The sequence below is a fragment of the Podarcis bocagei genome, assembly GCF_964188305.1.
Source record: "Podarcis bocagei genome assembly, chromosome: 2".
In the NCBI taxonomy this organism is placed as follows: Eukaryota; Metazoa; Chordata; class Lepidosauria; order Squamata; family Lacertidae; genus Podarcis; species Podarcis bocagei.
In genome coordinates, this window is record NC_138126.1 from 47,935,582 (window position 1) to 47,954,828 (window position 19,247).

A 19,247-nucleotide genomic window follows, 5' to 3' on the forward strand; every position below is an offset into this window, starting at 1 on the left:
TCTGAACCAGCAGCATGGTGCAGAGTGGTTCACATTGGTAGGAGTTGGCCTATTACAGAAAAGATAGTTAGGTTTGAGGGTTACGATAGCTGGTGATGAAGTCACCATGTACTACATTAAGAAGGCCAAGGTTGCCCATCATGTTCAAGGTCTGTAGACCTGTAAGTAATCCATGCTGTTCTTTGGGCATGTTTAGTGCACCTGAGCGCTTAAGCAGAGGTAGCTACACTCGAGGAAGTTGAGTCCAGCTGACTTCCAAGAGAGACAGAACCCGTTCTAAGTGCATATCTGCTGGCTTAAAACTTCCTGCGGATTGCACTATTCAGATAATGGGAAACTATATACAATTGACCTTTTGCAAAAGGTTGTTTTTCTAGCTCTTTCAATGAACTGGCACATAACCTAGACGTAATGGGTATTTCATCTGTGGTTCACCCATCACCTAGCATTTGTGGGACACAGCCTGCCTGTTATTAGGGAAAAGCAGGTTATTGAATGTATGAAAGAAACCTGGAATGGAAAGAGCAATCAGTCCTATGCCCATTATCTCAGCTGGCAGTTCAGAGTCAATCACCTGTAGAAATGGAGGCAAGAGGCTGTCCGCTAACCTAGGCTTTGTTCCATTTGCAAACCTGTCATCAGCTTCGTTATTTAACTCCCAAAGCTGCCTTTGTTTTAGCCTTACACAAGACCACAATGCATAGAGTTTCAGCTCCAAAGACCCACAACAAGGCTTCCCTTTCGGGCAACCACATTTAAAAAAGATGTTGGGATAAGGAAGTTAAAAAGAAAAAGAAGATGACTATCTTTATGGAAACAAACCGTCAGGGATGTGGCGATGAGTGGAGGGAGAGGAGGAGGAAGGGTTTTGGTTTTGGTTAATCGGTATTTTTAACCCTTGCTCATCAGTATCTTGGGTTCCATTTTTCCTCCCTCTTACCATGGTGTATCTAGAGGAGCTGCAATCTACTGAATGCGGTGGCCGAATAAGTGGCTTAAGAAGGGATAGAGGGAAAAGTTGTAACTGGGGCAGATTGCCGTCACAACATTACACTTTCTTGTGTTGGGACCAGTGAACGTGCTTTTTACAGAAGAATTGGAGAGAACCCAGCTGCAAATTTATGTGATGCTGTGCACACCTCCCCATACAACTGCTTCTACTTTCCTGATGTGTTAGAGCAAAAAGCAGCTTGCCAACCCTAGTAAGAAAAAGCCTTCTGAGCACGTGCAATTTCCCATTTTTTAAAAAAGCCTCACTTAAATCATAGCACCATCCTGGCGACAGGGATAAGATGGTTGCTTTTGTTGTCCCCCATGTTGCTGTAGACAAGGTTAATATATTCTAAAAGTACAAATGATAAAAATAGGCTCTGTAACCCTGTACATGTCTCCCCAGATGGTTCTGAAAGGATGCTGTGGGGACCAGCATCAACCCCAATAGCTCCAACATGCCCATGACAGTCCTAGGGGCTGATCCAGTTTGCTATCTGCTGCTGCTCTCTGGGTGGTCATTTGGGGCCCCTCCAAGTTGTAGACCCCTGGACTTCAGCCCCAAGATTGAGCCCTAGCTGCACCGCAGTGTGAGTGCATGCAGGTGGCCAAGGGATGGTTGAGGAGAGCATCTTCTGAAGCAGGGCCTGGATGCTGTGATGGCTAACTAGTTTCTGGTCCCCATTTTTAAGCTCAGGGTAAAATAATAGGAGACCTGCTGTGGCAATATTTTTAGGCCTATACCGAACACAGCTTGGGGCATTCTCAAACCTACTAAACTCAATGCATACCTAACTCTTGGTTGGATTTAAGTCATAACGTTGCCTGCACTGAGCAGATTCTCTTTCTGCAAAAAGAGCAGCATTCAGCTTCTGTGTTCAGTAAAGGTTTGTGGATTCGGCTTTGAGAGACAACGGACACTTCTAGCTGACCTGTTTGTTGAGCATTCATTGTGATATGTTTGCAAGAAGATTACATGTTCTTGCAGGAAATTTAGACAACACTGGCTAGTTAATGAGCATTCGTTCTGATTCATTTGTTGGGCCAGACTTCCCAGCCCACTATAATTGCACAACTTGAATTTACCAGTATGTGACTGAATCTCACCCGAAGATAGAGTCAGCCTGGCAGCAGCCCATGAATGGCATCTGCACTATGTTTGCATTAAAATCACATTTTAAACCACTTTTTTATATATAATTTTTTAAAAAATAAAAATTTGCTTTACAAACTTTCCAAGTCTGCAATTCTGCCTGACAGGTGTCTTTCAAACAAATCAAAACACAGACTGCCCCCTCTTACCAGAGCAGCCTTGTTATTTAACAACAGGTGGTTAAAAATACATTTTCAACAATGTTAGTGAATCTTCTGGCAACAACTAACCACTGAAGGATTTCCTTTGTGAGATGTTTCTTACAGAGAAGATGACATTTATTATTTATTTCAAGTATTTATATACTGCTTAATAGCTTTTTAAATCATTGTACTTTTTTAAAAAAAAACTGCGCACACACAGACATGTGCATGCACGCACACTCCAAGAATAAGAACAATTAAGTTCCAACCTAGAATTTTAGTTGGTAATCCTGCACCCACTTCCATTTTTTTCTAGTAAGTAAGAACTGATTCAACTCCTGATTTGCCTCTTTCAGAAAATGCAAAGTAAAAAAAAATGAATGCAGATTATACCCACCGGGGGAGGGAGAAGGGAAAGCCAAACATTCTCAGTGGAACAAGGACTAAGGGGCCTGGGAGACATCACATTTCTGAATTCCTCCACGAAATTCGTGAGCAAAGGACGCATCTTGCTCATCTGTAAAATTAGTATCAGTAGGAAGGGGGGGAAAGCCAGTCACCCAGGATCAGCTAGCAAAATGAATTAAAAAATGTTATATGTACATCCTTTCTTCTGCACTGTGTAGGAATATCCTTGTACGATCAGATATACATAAATGTAGTTTGGATTCCCCCACTGCAGACTATCCAACAATTCACTCCCATGCTGTCAAAACTGTCCTCAGAGTGGCATACCCCTCCTACAGACACCAGGAACAACCTTGCCCATTTCACTTTTTGTGAGCTTTCCAAGACATCAACTAAATGTATAAAAAGATTAAGGGACTCTTATGGTAGTGTCAAAAATGAAAGCAAAAATATACACATTTTTTGAAATTTCTAGGGCCAACAGGGCATACATGCAAAAGTGAACAAATATAGCCTTGCTAGGGGGCTGCTTATAGCATCCCCCTCCCCTTACCCTCTTTTAGGAAAGGCGCTTAGGCAGACATAGGGGTCAAAGGCATCTCATTAAATGCCAGGCCTACTCCGTTCCAATCAGACTCTTTGACAAGATGTCTCCTTCAGTTTATAGGACACCGTTATTACATAATGGGCCTTATCACAATATGAGGAAGGCTTTGCAAAAGCTATTCATCTTCCTTGTACAATATCCTGGAAAGGCCTTATCAAGCACCTTGGAGATATTAGTTCCTTCTCAATTTATTGAAGTTATTTCACTGCCACAGAAGAGCAGAGATTGGCAGACAAGCCTAACTGCACTACACCTATTTTCAATCTGAGAGAGAGAGAGAGAGAGAGAGAGAGAGAGAGAGAGAGAGATTGTGTAGGGAGCAGTCAGCAGTACCTGCTGCCATCATGCATTGCTTTTCTTAAAAAAAAAAAAAAGAATTCAGCCCTGCAAGCAAAAATGTGGTCTGCAATTTTAAATGCAGACAAAATGCAATTCATGGGTGACAGATCTATCTCTACCTTAATTTTGATGTATTATCATGCATAGGTTGTTTATAAGCCCAGCAAATTTGGCCTCTACAGCAAGGAATGAAGTATTCAGTTAATGTCCTCTTGATGTTCTAAAAAGTTTCACAAAATACTGAACTAGGTAGGAAGTCAGGAGCATAGGAGCCAACTCCTAGCGACCAAGGTCCCTTTCGTCCCCCCAACAAAATATTTGAGGGGGTTGGGTGGCAGCCCCCAGCCATCATAGATAATGATCATGAGAGTTGCAGTCCAACACAATACAGAGGGCCATCCCTGACTTAAGTGCTCTGTGTCACACAGGAGGAGTGCCCACCGAGTGGTAAGTCATGGTTTTAATCTATGCAGAAAAAAGGACGAAGACTTCTTCATGATCTGCAGAACCAAAGATGGGAGAAGCAATTATCTGACCACACTAGGACATGATCAGGGCCGGATTTAGGTTTGATGAGGCCCTAAGCTACTGAAGGTAATGGGGCCCTTTATATGTCTGGCTGTCAAAGGACTGGCTGGCTGACAAATTGTTGCTGTTTTTGTGTGTTGAATATATGCTATATGGTAATTTATGGACTTAATAGGTATCTAAGGCCATTTGCACATAACAAAATATGTATTTTATCAAAGTAATTGTTGAACTGAAATACAATTAAGAAGTATATTAATTGTGCAATACAATTAAGAAGTATATTAATAGTGATATAATTATTAAGTTCTAACTGTATGTAGGTTTTATTTTATTTGGTTTTTTATCTTATATTTTGGAAATGTACATCCAGTTTTTTCCCCTTTAATTTTTTTGGGGGCCCCAAGAGAGTGGGGCCCTAAGCTACAACTTGTTTAGCTTATACATAAATCCGGCACGGGACATGATATCCTGACTGGAGAAGAGAAGCTCAATGAACCTCACTTAATGCAAAAGATGGTGTTTTAAAAAATCCCCACCTGGAGCTTATTTGTTCTCACTGACTAGCTGAAATTGCCCAAACTCCCAAAGCTAGGAAGCAACTGTAATTGAAGCATTTTAAGATAATCAAATGAACACACAGGGCTGCAGAAGCTCTTGGCAGTTTCCTCAATGCCAGCCACCTACGTCATTCACTGCTGGGATGAGACAAACAAACAAACAAACAAAACAAACAAATGAACAAACAAAGAGAAACGCTTGGTGCTTCCTACCCGCCTCCCCTGGCAAAAGTTGTATGTCAAAGTGGAGGAGGAAAGTTGCAAGGTTTTTTATCATTTAAAATAAAACGAACAGAATCAAACCCTGTTGGAGTGGTGGTTCTCATTTTGTTCATCCTCCCATATTTGAGGTGGGGACAGGGAGAAGGAGAATTGCAAGCATTATATGGTTGTCCTAGACAGGGCAGAGGTGCCCCTGCTCAAATTGCAGAGAATGCTAGGGTACTCTCTCCATTTACACTGGGAGTTTGCCACACCAGAAGCAATGAAATGGTCTAAGTTCATGTGCTCCTATTTGTATGGCTGGGTGCCTGTTGCATTGGGACACCCCAGATATCCACTTTATCTGCGTTGTTGAGCTGGTTCTGAAGTGGAGCAGGCAAGGGAGAACAGGGGCAACCAGGTTTTGAGGTCACCAGGCCTCACCAGGCCCAAGGCTATAAAACAAAGCGTTAGCAAGATGTGCAGACTGCTTTAGCTAGCAATTTTGCAGTGTTGTCTTGCCCTTTGTAAAAACACACTTCCAATATCCTGCAACTCATACAGGATATGCAAATATTATTAAATTAAAAACACACACACAAATATTTATCCATTGACTACGTTTATTTGATTCTATGAAAATACAAATCCCTTTCAACGTTCACAATGGTTTTTATTTTAAACATTTCACTTAAAAACAGGGCTGTTCACTCGTCTCAGACAGTGACCCCCAAACTAACACTTTGCTCACCAGCTCAAACCTGATGGCCAATTCTGGAGGCTCCCGGCACTGACATCATACCAAAGCAGATGCCCTGGCCCAAGGCAATTCCTTAATTTATTTGGTTCACATTAGGTCTAGAGGTTATCCAAATATTTCCAGTTTTAATTCAAGCTACTTCTACACTGAAGGTTGCAAAGCTCTTGTTTACCCACTCTGCAAAGAGCTTTGGCAGCGTGCATGTTTATTAAGATATTACAGACCCGTATTAGTATGTGAGCCTGTCGGAAAGATCTAAATAGGAAAAAAGCAGGCAAATCCATTTTGCAGGAGACCTGGAGGAATTAGATAAAGAAAAGGGAGCTCTCCCAATTTGTGCATATTAAGGAGCAGAGCTATCAGATACCAGGCTTAAGCAGCCTTCAGGACATAAGAAGGTAAAGCTAGGCAGAACCAATTGCTATTAAGCTCAAGGCAAGAAACACCCCCAGGCTGAAGGGAGAAGAGTGTGCGCTGCCATCTACAGATACATGGTCCTTGTGTGTGCAGTGCCAGAGGCAACAAGGCCAGTACATCGCAGGAGACAAGCAGCAACTCTCAAAAAGGACACACCTCAGCAGTGAGTCCAGGCAGAAGATCTGTCGAAGGAACTCCTGCTGCCTGGACCATCGTTATCTCTCTGCTGCCGCCGTGGGCGAGAAATTTAAGCGCAAACACCACGGCATAGAACAGGAACAGAAGCAGCTGCTTACTTGTATTAGACCCCAGATAAGCCGGTCTCTAACCCAGAGATCAAGCAGTGGGGTTTAAAAAGGACTGAAAGGCTCACTGGACACAGGACTAAGAGAGTAGCAAGCAGCAGCTTCCTTGGCTAGGATTGCAGCACTTGAGCACTAGACACAGCAGACGAGATGTTACAAAAGCTGGCCGCAAACACTGGCCTACTCCACTGGGTAGCGGCAGGACAAGAAATGCCGGTGGAAATGGATGCTGACAGCAGAGACCTCTTGCTTTGGGATCCTAGGTGCAGCTCAAAGTCCCTCTGCCCTCTCTCCTGTGCAAAGGTCACTAGGGAGGTATATTCTCCTAGACTTGTCAAAGCACTCCATCTGTGAAGACACCTCTTTTGTCTCCAGCTGTTTTGCCCCACCCCTTAGAAATGGGCAGACAACAATCAACTTTAGCTAACTGCCCACTGACTTGCATAAATGCTGAACATTTCTTCTGTAGGGTCTTATGGCACTCCACTTAAACCTTAGGGCTCACCTGAAGGGATAATAAGGTATGAGTGGTACCGGAAAAGGGGATGGAAAGGATACAACCACAAGAGGCATTCTTATCCCAAACTGTCCTTTCCCCGCACCAGTTAGCTGTCTCCAGGAGATATTTCTGGAAACTCCTTATAGATCTCTTGGATTATCATTTTGTCCATCTGGCACTGCTGATTCTCCTCCTCTTCCACCATGATGCGCTGCAAGGTCCTCTTCAAGTCAGTGTAACGGTGCTTGTGCTGCAGGTATGGCGTCGACCGGATGATAGAATGCATCAGAGACAAGTATTCCATCCGCAGCTGCGGGAACAGAAGACATTGAAAAGGGCTTTAGCAGCAAGATAAACACAAGCAGAAACACAGACACTGGAAAACAATCTGTTTGTCAAGCGCAAGACTGCAGCACAAGCAATTTCAAACAGAATAGGCTCATAGGTGAAAGATTCCCCTGCAATCTTTGTTTTCCCCATTGGTCCGTAAGGGCCCTCACTTTCAGAGGAGTTCTGGAAATCTATTTAGCCAACCAATCAAATTAGCTGAATGGCTTTCAAATACTAGTCAACTGGACTCGGACTCAGGTGGCTCAATAAACAACACCCCAGTGCTAGATTTGCCTCTTCCATTTCAAGGAGCTTCAGGGATGAGAACAATTATTCAACTAACCCTGGCCAAAAAGAATGCAGACTCTAGAATATACAGCCTCATTGCTTTACACAGGGGAGAAAGGAGATGGTAGAAACATTCCTTTAGGTTTCAGGCTCACTGTGTGAATCCAAAAAGAGAGACAGCTAAAATCCCCAACCTTGACCGGCCAAAGGCCCAGTAAACTGAGAAGCCCTCCTCTGAAAAGAAGCTGCCAGCCATCCATATTTATTGGTCTTGTAGTCTAGCCTATCGGAAAAAGTTTGAGATGGGTGACAGCTTTAAGAACAGATGCTCTTTGCAACTATGAAATATAAAAATATATCTTATGCATGCATAATTCAGGCTTTTAGTGAATCCCTAGAAAAAGTAGTTTGGCAATGGAAAGACTAGAACAAAACACAACCTTTGTGCCCATTTGAGCTTCTGGAGCACAAATGCTATCAGGATGATATTAAAGTGATTTCAGAAGCAAGATGCCGAAATATTGGTGCCCCAAACCCATCAGAACTTCATTGCAAAACAGGAGCACATTGAATTGGTCCTGGGAGGCAAATGCAGATTCTAGACCATTAGTCTTCAACAGGTGGTTCAGGACCTAATACAGCCGTACCTTGGATCCCAAACGCTTTGCAAGCTGAACGTTTTGGCTCCCGAATGCCACAAATCTGGAAGTGAGTGTTCTGGTTTGCGAACGTTCTTTGAAACCTGAACGTCTGACGGAGCTTCAGCGGCTTCCAATTGGCTGCAGGAGCTTCCTGCAGCCAATCAGAAGCCATGCTTTGGTTTCCGAACATTTTGGAAGTTGAACGGACTTCTGGAACCAATTCCGTTCAACTTCCAAGGTTGTATTGGGTTGTGGCCTGATCTATGGTTAGTCACAGCAGCAGTGCTTCCACCACACAAATATATGGCTGAAAACTTAAGCAGTGGGTCCCCAAATGCATGTTTGGGTTGAAGATGGGCCTTGGGTCTGAAAAGGTTGAAGACTGCAGTTCTAGAGCACTGGCATAATGCGCTTCTAGCATTCCATCACTACCAGGAGATGCACCTTCATGATACAGCAAGTGTAGCCTCAGAGCCTGTACACAAACCCCACCAACAAAAGGTAGAAGGCTGTAGCACTGGCTGTCCCTTTTGGCTTCTTAAGAGCTTTACTTTTTCTTAAAATAAAAAAAAGCATCTTTCTAACCCTGCTGGATGCGAAGATATGCTTTTAAGTGTGTGGCAAATGCCTGCAAGCTGGAAGAGCTGTCTATCCATTCAGATACACACCAGGAAGCTTCTACCTCTTCACTCATGTTCAGTTCTGCCTCTCTCTTTTTTCAAACTTCCAAAGAGGAGGCATGGGCTTTCTTTTTCTTTCTGTAAGTACCTTTTCTCCGGGGGACAGATCTGCAATCTGCCTCACAATTATGTCGATCATCACCATCATGTCTGTGTGGTAGAAGATGTTTGCCGTGTCCTTGCTGGCAAAGATGTCCTGTAGAAATTTCAGCACGGAGTGGGGCGGCTGCGGCTGGTGCTTGAAGATGCACACGGGGTCGTCTGATCACAGGTTAGAGAGAAAGAAGCTTGTTGTGACATGCATAGACACAAGCTCCCTTTAGCCGAAGGAAGCAATTTATACACAATATGCGTGGAAGGAGAGGCTTAGCTAGTTTCTGAGCAGCAAAGAAACCAGTCTCTTGAAGAGCAGAGAGATTTCCCTCCCCATTGCAGTACTGCCCTAGGAGGAGAGAGAATGCTTTCCACAAGTGCATTACCCTCGCCTTGTATTCTCTATCAGCGCCTCTCTTTATAGAAAATTGGCATAAACTGTATTGTGACACATGGATCATACAACTGTAACATTTAGCTTACCCCCTAAGACACCCACTTCTTCCATGGACCACTTCGCTGCAGCTCCGTACATGAAAAAGTGTAAGTGCAGGACATATACTCCTGCACAAGGGACAAAGACGGTAGCTGTAGGGAGGCGATCAAGGAGAACCTTGCTTAAGTCTTGGCATTTGAGAAATAAACTCAAAGTGAGGTGTCAAGAGTAGGCTTTCTAGCAACAACTAAGGATCTGAAAGGAGGCCAAGGCAAGGAGATTCAAAAGCTAAAAACAGCCTGCAGTGTGCTAAGAACATCATTTTCAGTCTGGAAAAGGGCTTAAACCAGGGATAAAGTAGAAGCATGAAACACAGGAAGTTATTTAAGAGCAAATCAACAAAGTAAAGGGAGCTTGAACACACACACAAGCAAGCAGGACCCCCATGCTCCTAAATACATTAGACCACACAATCCTTTGTTAGGAAGGCATAGGTAGAATACTTAGGGAATTAGAGAGTGTAGGGGAAAAGCTTTCCTGCTTTAATGAAGTGCTTTACAATAGGCTCTACAGCAGACTCAACACAATGTTCAGCGCCGGCAGCGTATTCTATAGGTGGGCTATTTGAAAAGCTGGTGGGTTGGGAGAGGAAGAAAACACAACAGGATCCCCTAAGAAGCTAGACTCTGGAGGTTTTTGGTTCACAGAGTGTGCCAATGGGGAAGAAAATCCAGTTGTTGAGACATACACAACCACTCACACACCCTGGTTTCAAAATATCACTGGAGGTTGGGCACAAAGAGAATCAGTATAAATCCAAAGCTGATGGCAAGACCAGTTTGTCAAACCATAAATCCTTTTGAAGGAGGGAAGGGAAAAGCAGAAGCAAAATACAGAACAAAGGTGGGAGTCCCTTGGGTTTGTTACAGGGACTACCAAGGCTAGAAAGCATGCTTTTAAAAAGCATGCTTTTAAGGGTTATTAGGATTTCACATCAGCTACCAGATCCTTTATTCAATACCATCTTCCCTGGTTATACAGATCTCAAAATCCCTGAGAAACAGCTGCACAGAGCTTTGTACTAAATATTTATTATATTTTTATTCTGCTTCGCAACCAAGACACTCCAAAGTGATTGCAAACAGCTATTAAAAATTCAGTTCCCAAAAATACAGTTCTAAGGACACCACGGTTAAGATGTTGGGGGAGCTGCCCTCCATACGGCGCTTTGTCTAGTTCTACACACCTGGAATACAGCTCTTTGGCCAGATAAGGTCACTGCATGCCGTTCTGCCACTAACTGAGCAATTACCTGCATTCCAGCAGGTCAATCTCCTTATACCACAGAGGCAGAACCGACTCCCCTGGCCTAGAAACTTTAAAAGGCAGAAAACTTCACGGGAGCTTAGAAACTGTTTGCCAATTATCCCTCCTCTGCAATGTCAGCAGGTGCCACTCTTCAGATCTACTTGGCCATTAGTGCTGCCGTTATCTCGAAACAGTAATAGAAACCTGCAGACAAACTCACCCGCACGATTCAAGAGAAGAAGCAGCTTTTCTGTGAAGGTTTTGACATTGGGGTGCTTGCTCACGGTAACCATGATCACATTATGCTCAGGCACTAAGAAATAAAACAGGCTTTATTAGAAGTGACCAGCTGCCTATAACTGGCTTAGTTACAATACCTATCAGTGATAGGTAGAGCTGGGGGGAAGACACATCTCCACTGCCCACCGCCAACTTCTGGAGCGTCGCGATGCAAAGTTGGGGTCTCTCTCTATGAATGGAGGGTCTTTGTGCCAATCAAAATACCACTTATTCAGGAGCCTACAATGTGTGGGAATCTTTTATTAGTAGAGGAGGCTTCATAGTCATCCTCCACAATGGGGACAGCGACATGGGTAATGGTGGAGCTCTGTATGCTTGTCTCTGCTCATGTTTAAGGCTTGAAACCAAGCAGAATGACTGAACAGGGCTAGTGTTGTTTACCCCACAGTGATCACTCGACCTGGATGCACATCCCACTTCCATCAGGTCTCACAAACACGAACATATCAATATCATAATGCTGTTGCCTAAGGTGGGACTGTACCAGGAATGCCATGTACAGCTACTGCAGAGCTGACGCAAGATCACAATAAAATGGGTTGCCAAAATTATCAAAGGAATGGAGGCAAGGGACTTTTTAGTTTAGAGAAAAGGCAAGTAAGAGGAGACATGACAGAGGTGTATACAATTATGCTTGGTGTGGAGAAAGTAGATAGGGAAAGGGTGTTCTCGCTCTCTCATAATACTAGATGTAAAGCTGATTAATATTCTATGGCCTTTTAAATGTGTTTGGGGGTGGCTTATGGTTTTGTTTTTGTTCTAACTACAGTGGTACCTCGGTTTACGAACTTAATCCATTCCGAAAGTCCGTTTTTAAACCAAAACTGTTCTTAAACTGAGACACGCTTTCCCTAATGAGGCCTCCCACCGCCGGTGCCCTTCCACTGTTTGGATTCTGTTCTTAGACCGAGGTAAAGTTCTCAAAGCAAGACACTATTTCCGGTTTTGCAGAGTTTGTAAACCAAATCGTTCTTAAACCGGACCATTCTTAAACTGATGTACCACTGTATTTATTTGCACTTTGATCCTGTACTTTAATCTTGTGAACTGCCCTGAGATCTTTGGATGAAGGGTAGTATATTTAATAAATGAACAAATGGAATGAAATGAAGTAACAAAGACATGGAGCAAGCAAATCAGGATGACTGTCCACTGTCATATAACTTCCTCGCAAACCAATCAGGACCAATGTTCAGTAAACAACTGACACTGTATGACCTCTGTATAAACTTTCTGTAAGCGTGTCAAGATGAATGCTCAAGAAATATGTCATCTGGAGAAACCCTTGCTCTATGAAGCCTTGTTATGATGCAACCAGTGTTGTAACATAGTTGTCTGTTAAAAATGCCATTTTCATTTTATACATGTGTCCCCTCCGCAATCTTTGGGCTGTCACCTGTATCCTCCATTTATTAGTTTTCTTTATTACTTTATACACCTGAGGGGGAAAAAATCAATACCACTACTTTCTTTTTTAAAAAATACAGCTTTTTGTTATTTTCATACATGAAGCTACTAAATTTGCTACTAGCCATTATCAAGCATTAAAGCCATGGAAGCCCATATTCAAAATCTGGTCGAAGATTCTAGAACAAATGTTTAACTTATGCAATATGCACTTCTTCATTTCTACTGTGTGCATTTGCATCTAGTCACTGCGTCAGGCACTGTTTCAAAACAGGGGCTCACAGCTTGCTCCTGAAATAGTCATCAGGGTTTATGCTGCAAAATTCAGCTGCAGAAATATGTCTTGCTAGGTAATGTGAAGCTCCCTGCTCTCCAGTCAGCAAACTACACCTGCTCAACTAAGAAGCCAAGATTATTCAGACAACCATATAGAAAATTGAGCTTACTTACGCTACACCACCACAGGGGATGGGAAGAAGCCAGAAAGAGGCTCAGACAATGCCACGCAGTGGAGGCCCACCGCTATTTCGGCACATTCCATAATTGATGCCATTCTATCACACAGCATGGGCATGGAAGTGCAGGAGGAAGAGACAGGAGTAAGTAGGCAACAGCTCCCTTCCTCCCTGTGAAAAAGCTAGTATTTCACAGTCTGGTTTAAGTTTAATTTTGTATGTTTCATACTCCCATCCTGAACAACTTGTAATGAAGGCAGCAAATGAATGCAAATGATTTTTTTTCCAAAAAAACAATAACAACATTGAGATGCCATAGCCTCTGCCCAATCAGGGCTACCATTGGTCTGTCTGAGTCACCTGACTTTGCGCCAGCTACCTCCCACCCCTTGTTTCATGGACAACCATCTCATTACTATTCATGCGTAGGGAGGAATATTTTTAAGGATTTCTTTCTGTTCTGTTCTGTTCTATTTTATGTTTTTGTGCTTTATTCCTTAAATAAAGAATCTTAATCCTTAAGAATGTGCTGCCGCTTTTACATGATCCCCCCCCCCCGCCTTCATTATTTATGCTTTTTCAACTGGAAGTTGCTTTGGAAGGTCTAGGATGGAAGAGATGCATGGTTATAACAAGAATTTGGGCTTTGTTTTTGTTTCAGAACCATACAATATGGCTATATATGAAGTGGGGAGGGAAACCCATAAGGATGGAAGAAGGCAAATGATTCTGTCTTGCCATCCCTTGCAATTTGCAAATGACCTCAACTTGCCATGGTGACGTCTTTGCCTCCATTACTGCTCCCTCCATCTGCACTTACTGAATGCTGTGTCTAATACTAGTTGGCACTCTTAGGACTAATCAGAGCAAGACAACAGAAAGGCAGAGATGTGTCAGGGAAGAAAACAGTAGAACCTCTACATGCCGGGAAATATCTGTAACATTTCAGAAAGCGTCATACCGAAGACAACACACACACATTGAACAGGTTTCAGAGAAGCAGAATTTGTGGCCTTTTCTGCATTACACACTCTGGTGGCTTGAAAGACATAGGCTTTTTTCCACACAAAAAGAAATGCAGTCCACAAAGAGGCTGAGCATTAGTTTGTAAGTTCTTGACTAAGTTCCAGTTTCCCACTGTACCCCAGGTGGGCACAAAATAATTCATATAAATACTCTGCCCGTCAGGTGAAACAGTGTAGGTAATTACTCAAACTAGCCAGCACTGAAAGAATAAAACTGTAATGAATAAAAGGGAAGAAAAAATAGACTTAAATCCGTTTCTATTAGGTGATTAAGAATGCAACAGATTTATTTATTTACAAACACACACACACTTTACTATAACCCATATCTTAATGATGTTATCCCTTAAATACTACGTGGCAAATTACTGGATGTGTTTATAACTGCTTAATCCATTCTACTTCATGAAGCCAAGGTGGAAAGGCAGCCCATGCAAAAGCAAAAAGCAATTAAGGCAAGGCCATGAGAACTTGGCAGCGTAATAATTTGCCAAGATATTCAGGATTAACAAGATGCAGCCTGATACCACGGTGTGTTCTGACCTGCTTATGACTGCCCACTCAACAAATTACATTAAAAAGTGCCTGCAATCACCAACAGAAAGGCTAAGCTAAGCTGCTTCCCAAAAGGCTCAGCCTGGCAGGAACAAGGGGAGATCAAGTATTCCTGGAGAAAGTGCTGCCCAGCAGAATACCATTATAAGGAATAACCTACAATGCGTCTACAGCTAATGAAATTCACAAGGCACAGCAAGGGATAAGCAGAACACCTGCCAATCACCGAAAGGAGGAAGATGCCCAGTTAACTGCATTGCTAAGGACCCAGTACTTGTTACAACGAAGTCTCAGACTGGAATTTCCTCCCAGCACCCCAGCTTTGAGTCTCCACATTTCATGGAGCACAACTATGAAAGTGCAGTTCTCACATGCACACTTTACCTATTGGGGAAAGCAGGGGGAAGGAGGATGAAACTGTTTTTGATTGTGCACAGGTTACTATTGACAGGTGAATATTAAACAATGAGCATACAGCCAGTCAAGGAAGCTAAAGGGTGTAGGGGAAAACATGTATCGATATTTATATGCTACCAATAGAAGCCTCCAAGTCAAGACAGTAGAATAGGCGTGCTCATTTTTAAAAGGGAGCCATAGATGTAGTGGGCAAAAAGGAAACCTTGTGGAAAGAGTAATGGGGGGATACAGGGAAGGGCATACTGTGGACATCAAAGAGGGCACAATGCCAAACTCTCCAATGGAACAGCTTCATCCACAGACTAATTCTAGGGGGTAGTGCCAGCCTCAAACTAATTCCGTACTGAAGACATACCATCAGGGAAGCATCCAACATAGAAAGCACAATCATAATGCATGACTTCAATGTGCCTCACACAGACTGGGCAAGTGTTTGTTCTGACCCGGACAAAGAGGCAAAATTTCTAGATACCTCAAATGACAGTGCCCTAGAAGAGTTGGCCATGGAGCTGGCTAGAAAGGAGGTGACTGTGGATTTAATCCTGAATTGTGCCAAGATGTGTGCATGTTGCTGAGCCAATTGGAAATACTGATCACAGTGCAAAAGGAGAGCTCTGATAGGTCAGTGTAAAGTTCCAAGGGGAAAACTGCCAACCATATTTACCAAGTTGGCAGGAAAGTGTTCCCTCTCGAGGAAGAGGTGCAGAAATGAGAGCTTGCTGGCTAGTCCAGAAGCAGTTTAAATCTCCCTTAATAATACCTGAGCTCATATTTTCAGAAATGTAAATCTGCTCCCTTTCCACCTGTAGAGCATGGCCAAGTGTCTTATTTAAATCTGTATCTTACCCATTCCAAAACCTAGACAGAGGCTTCTTGCAACTTAAACAAAGTACAGTGAAAAGTCTTCCACAGCTCACTGCAAACCTTGGCATCATCTCAGCTGGGAAAACTTTTATTACTCACCTGGAATGTGAAGGTTAAAAGCCAGAAGAACATTAATGAACAGGTCAGGCAGCTGGTCTGTGGTGTCTGATGGCAACCCATCTTCAATCACATCCAACAGAAACTGGACAAACTGGGAATTGAGGTGCTCTGTGCAAAATAAAATATGTTTAGAAATGTTTTTGTTCTGTTGTTTTTTTTTAAAGACTCCACAGGGACATGATTTCTTGTATGTGGAGCAAAACTACAAGTCCAGCCACTACATTTCACAAAGCTGAGTAGCAAATGAGAAACTGGGGTTATTCATTTTGGGGTTGTATTTAAGTCCTATTCAGAGTAGATCCACTGAAATAAATGAAACTATGCTAGTCATGTCCATTTGATAAAGACAGGAAGTCTGTATCTGATGTGCATTAAATGGATCATATTGTATTGTATTCGTATTAAGTAGGTGCACAGCAGTCACCAAGGCCAAACAGTTCCACTAACTGAGGACCCAAACTAGATTATAAAAGAGGGGTAATCCAAGTATGGATCCCTGTTATGCCCTCGCTCCACCCAGCTCTTGGGGAGAGGGACTAGGATTGGTAGCTATGGTGCTGGGAGACGGAGATTTCACCCCTTTCCTCTTGCATATTTTCCCTTGAAAAGTTGCTCCTCCCAAGCTGCTGTTTGCCCTGCAAGGGCGGTTTACTGAGAGCCAGTGTGGTGTCGTGGTCAGAGTGCCTGGCTAGGATCTGGGAGACCAGCGTTCAAATTTCCACTCAGCCATGAAACTCACTGGGTGACCTTGGGCCAATCTCTCCTGCTCTCATCATAACCTAGTGCACAGGGTTGTTGTGAGGATAAAATGAGGAGGAGAACTATGTATGCTACTTTGAGCTCCTTGGGGTATAAATGAAATAGACAGACACAGACTGTGGAAGGACGGAGCTGAAGGCTTAGGGCCATTTAGCAGCTAATAAGAAAGATATGGCTGCCCTCCAACAAATGTCCTGACTGATCTTGGGGAAGCTGAATTCAACACACAGTTCTGAAGGGAAGACCAAGCAAGTTTTCACTCATCTGGGCTCCATCCAGTTCTCATATTCCCTGTAAGCGTTTTGGTGAGCCGTTTCCCAGACTGTGGAGAGCAATCTCGGATCAAGCTGTCTCTCTTTAATTATAGGTTAAAAAAACTGCAGAAATCCGCTGCTCAGTGGCAGCTTGCCATCCACCCCCTGCGGTGGAGCTTTTTCTCACCATAGTGATGATATGGCAGCGGTTCTCCCATACAGAATATCATAGCCAGCACCAAAGCGGAGTAGCACATCTTCTGATGGTCTGGAAAAGAAAGCCACGAGTTTAGTTACACCTGCGCCAGGGCACATGCTCATTCGATCTAAACATGGCAGGCATCTAGAACAGCAATTGAAGGAAGGCAGCTGGCTTGCTTGGAGGTCTGCTCTCTTTCTCCCCTAAGGCAAAATTTCTGCCACATTGAAAAAAGTCAAGATGGAAGAAGAGATTATACAATGAATGCAGCAGATCAGAAGATATGCGTTACATTTCCGTCATGGTGTCAGCTCTTAAACAGATACCGTATTGGCCCAAATATAAGCCGCAACCGCATATAAACCGCACCTTTAAAATTCAAGGGGGGAAAAGGGGAAAAAAGACAATACCCAAATACAAGCCGCTCCCTTAAAATTCCGCGGGCACTCACACCCATTCCATTTTACCGTATGTGTTTCAGCAATGATATCATAACAGCCAATTTTTGTAAGGTCGCAAATTTAAGCCACATTTTAACTTTACACAGTTGAATTTTTTTTTTGGGGGGGGAGTGTGGCTTATATTTGGGGCAATACGGTACATTTGGGGCAATACGGTACATTTCTCTCGATATTTGATACCGTCAAGAAAGTCTTGAGTCTTGAAGTGGAGTATGCAAGAGCTACAAGCAGAACTGTAGCTCTTGCAGAATTTGCCCACTGCCCGATGTTGCTATATAATTCTCACGATCCCCGACCACGCTGGCTAAAGCTGTTGGGACTTGGAGCTGAGCAAGATCTGGAGGTCCACAGGTTCCTCATCTCTGGTCCAAAGACCAGCATGTCACTGCAAAAGGCAAGGGCCAAGCTCCACGTCTGCTGGATTTTTCTTTTTTTCTACAATTCTTGTTCTATGTTAAGTTTAACTGAACTTTCAGGTATCCATTCTGTCTGGTTAAGGCAACAGAGTTTGATTTCTGCAGGGCAAGGATGGGAAATCTGTGGTCCTTCAGATGTTGTTGGACTCCAAGTCCCACCAGCCCCAATGGTAAAGGACGATGTGAGTTGTAGCCCATCAACACCTGAGAGTCACAGATTAGCCATCCCTGCTGTTGAGCAGAATGGTAGTGACTTACTCCTTACGGCAAAGGGTGCCTCCATCCATTGGCTCTAATAGCACAAGCATAATCGGCAGTAGAGGAAAGAGTCTATTTATTCCCTGCTTTCATATTTCCTAATTCCAATCACCTTTTGCCCAATACATTTCAGATTGGTGAAATTGACTAGAGCAAAGCGGAAGTAAATTTTACACAAATGAAGTTCACTGTGGAGGATAAACTTGCTTTTTAAAGGAAAAACAAGGTTGGTTAAGGCATTAGAGCACACATTTAAAGAAAAATGGATTTAATAAAAATTCCTGGTCTTAACTCGTTACTGATGCACATTGGGACAGGACCTCTTCTCCTATTTCTCTGACTGCTAATTGTATTATTGTAGTATTAAATTCTGATTTGCTTTTTAATAAAACAGGGGGTATGGCACATTATCAAATGCTGTGCTGGAGAAGAACAGACTTCTGCTTGCCCAGAGGAATTTCACCGCTCTTCTCCCCACCCCACTTCCCAGAGCCTTCCATGGACCTCAGAGTCTTCTTCAAAAGGTATGGGGAGCCTCTGGAACAGATTTTGGGATAGTGGGGGAGGGGCTGCAAGGGGGAAGAGGGAAAGGGGAGGTTCTGGGCACGATTGGAAATTTGCTCACACGTTAAATTCTGCCCTTTGTATATGGATTTGTTTGTTTGCTTTGCTGTTAATTGTGTTGAGCTCCTAAGTGAAAGAAAAGCAGGACAATTTAAAAAATATAATAAAACTGGGTTAAACAGCTTCCCCTACCACAAATAGTATTTCAAGATCTCACATATATTCTAATTTGGTTTGGTGTGTTTTTTTTACAGCCGTTCCTGTAGAACACATTTCTTTCCCATAAATCAGCAATAGTTTGGCTACAAGTCACCTGAGATTCAGACTATTCCAGGTGTGCATTTTCGCTTCCTTTCCAGTGCACATTTGTACCTCATGCATCAACCTGTCCTGCAGCCTGCTAGTATAGCACAATTTTCACTGGCAGCATCTATACATGAGCGCTCCACAGAATCACAGCCACTGCCTTTCCTGAATCTTAATTAGTTGGCATGTTCCAGTAGGGGT

The 19,247-nt window shown here is 43.1% G+C and overlaps 1 protein-coding gene across 2 annotated transcripts in view; it reads right to left on the reverse strand.

The window, feature by feature from the left end:
• Nucleotides 1-5,534: 5,534 nt before the first annotated feature.
• Nucleotides 5,535-19,247, reverse strand: part of NCKIPSD (NCK interacting protein with SH3 domain) — a 90,256-nt gene continuing 76,543 nt past the window's right edge. For both annotated transcript variants that reach the window (XM_081184092.1, XM_081184091.1), the window contains 5 exons: nucleotides 17,030-17,110; nucleotides 15,809-15,937; nucleotides 10,907-10,999; nucleotides 8,938-9,110; nucleotides 5,535-7,220 (listed from right to left, as the gene is read on the reverse strand). In XM_081184092.1, coding sequence (XP_081040218.1) covers nucleotides 7,017-7,220; nucleotides 8,938-9,110; nucleotides 10,907-10,999; nucleotides 15,809-15,937; nucleotides 17,030-17,110 — 680 coding nt within the window. In that variant the 3' untranslated portion in view covers nucleotides 5,535-7,016. The remainder of the gene's footprint in view (nucleotides 7,221-8,937; nucleotides 9,111-10,906; nucleotides 11,000-15,808; nucleotides 15,938-17,029; nucleotides 17,111-19,247) is intronic.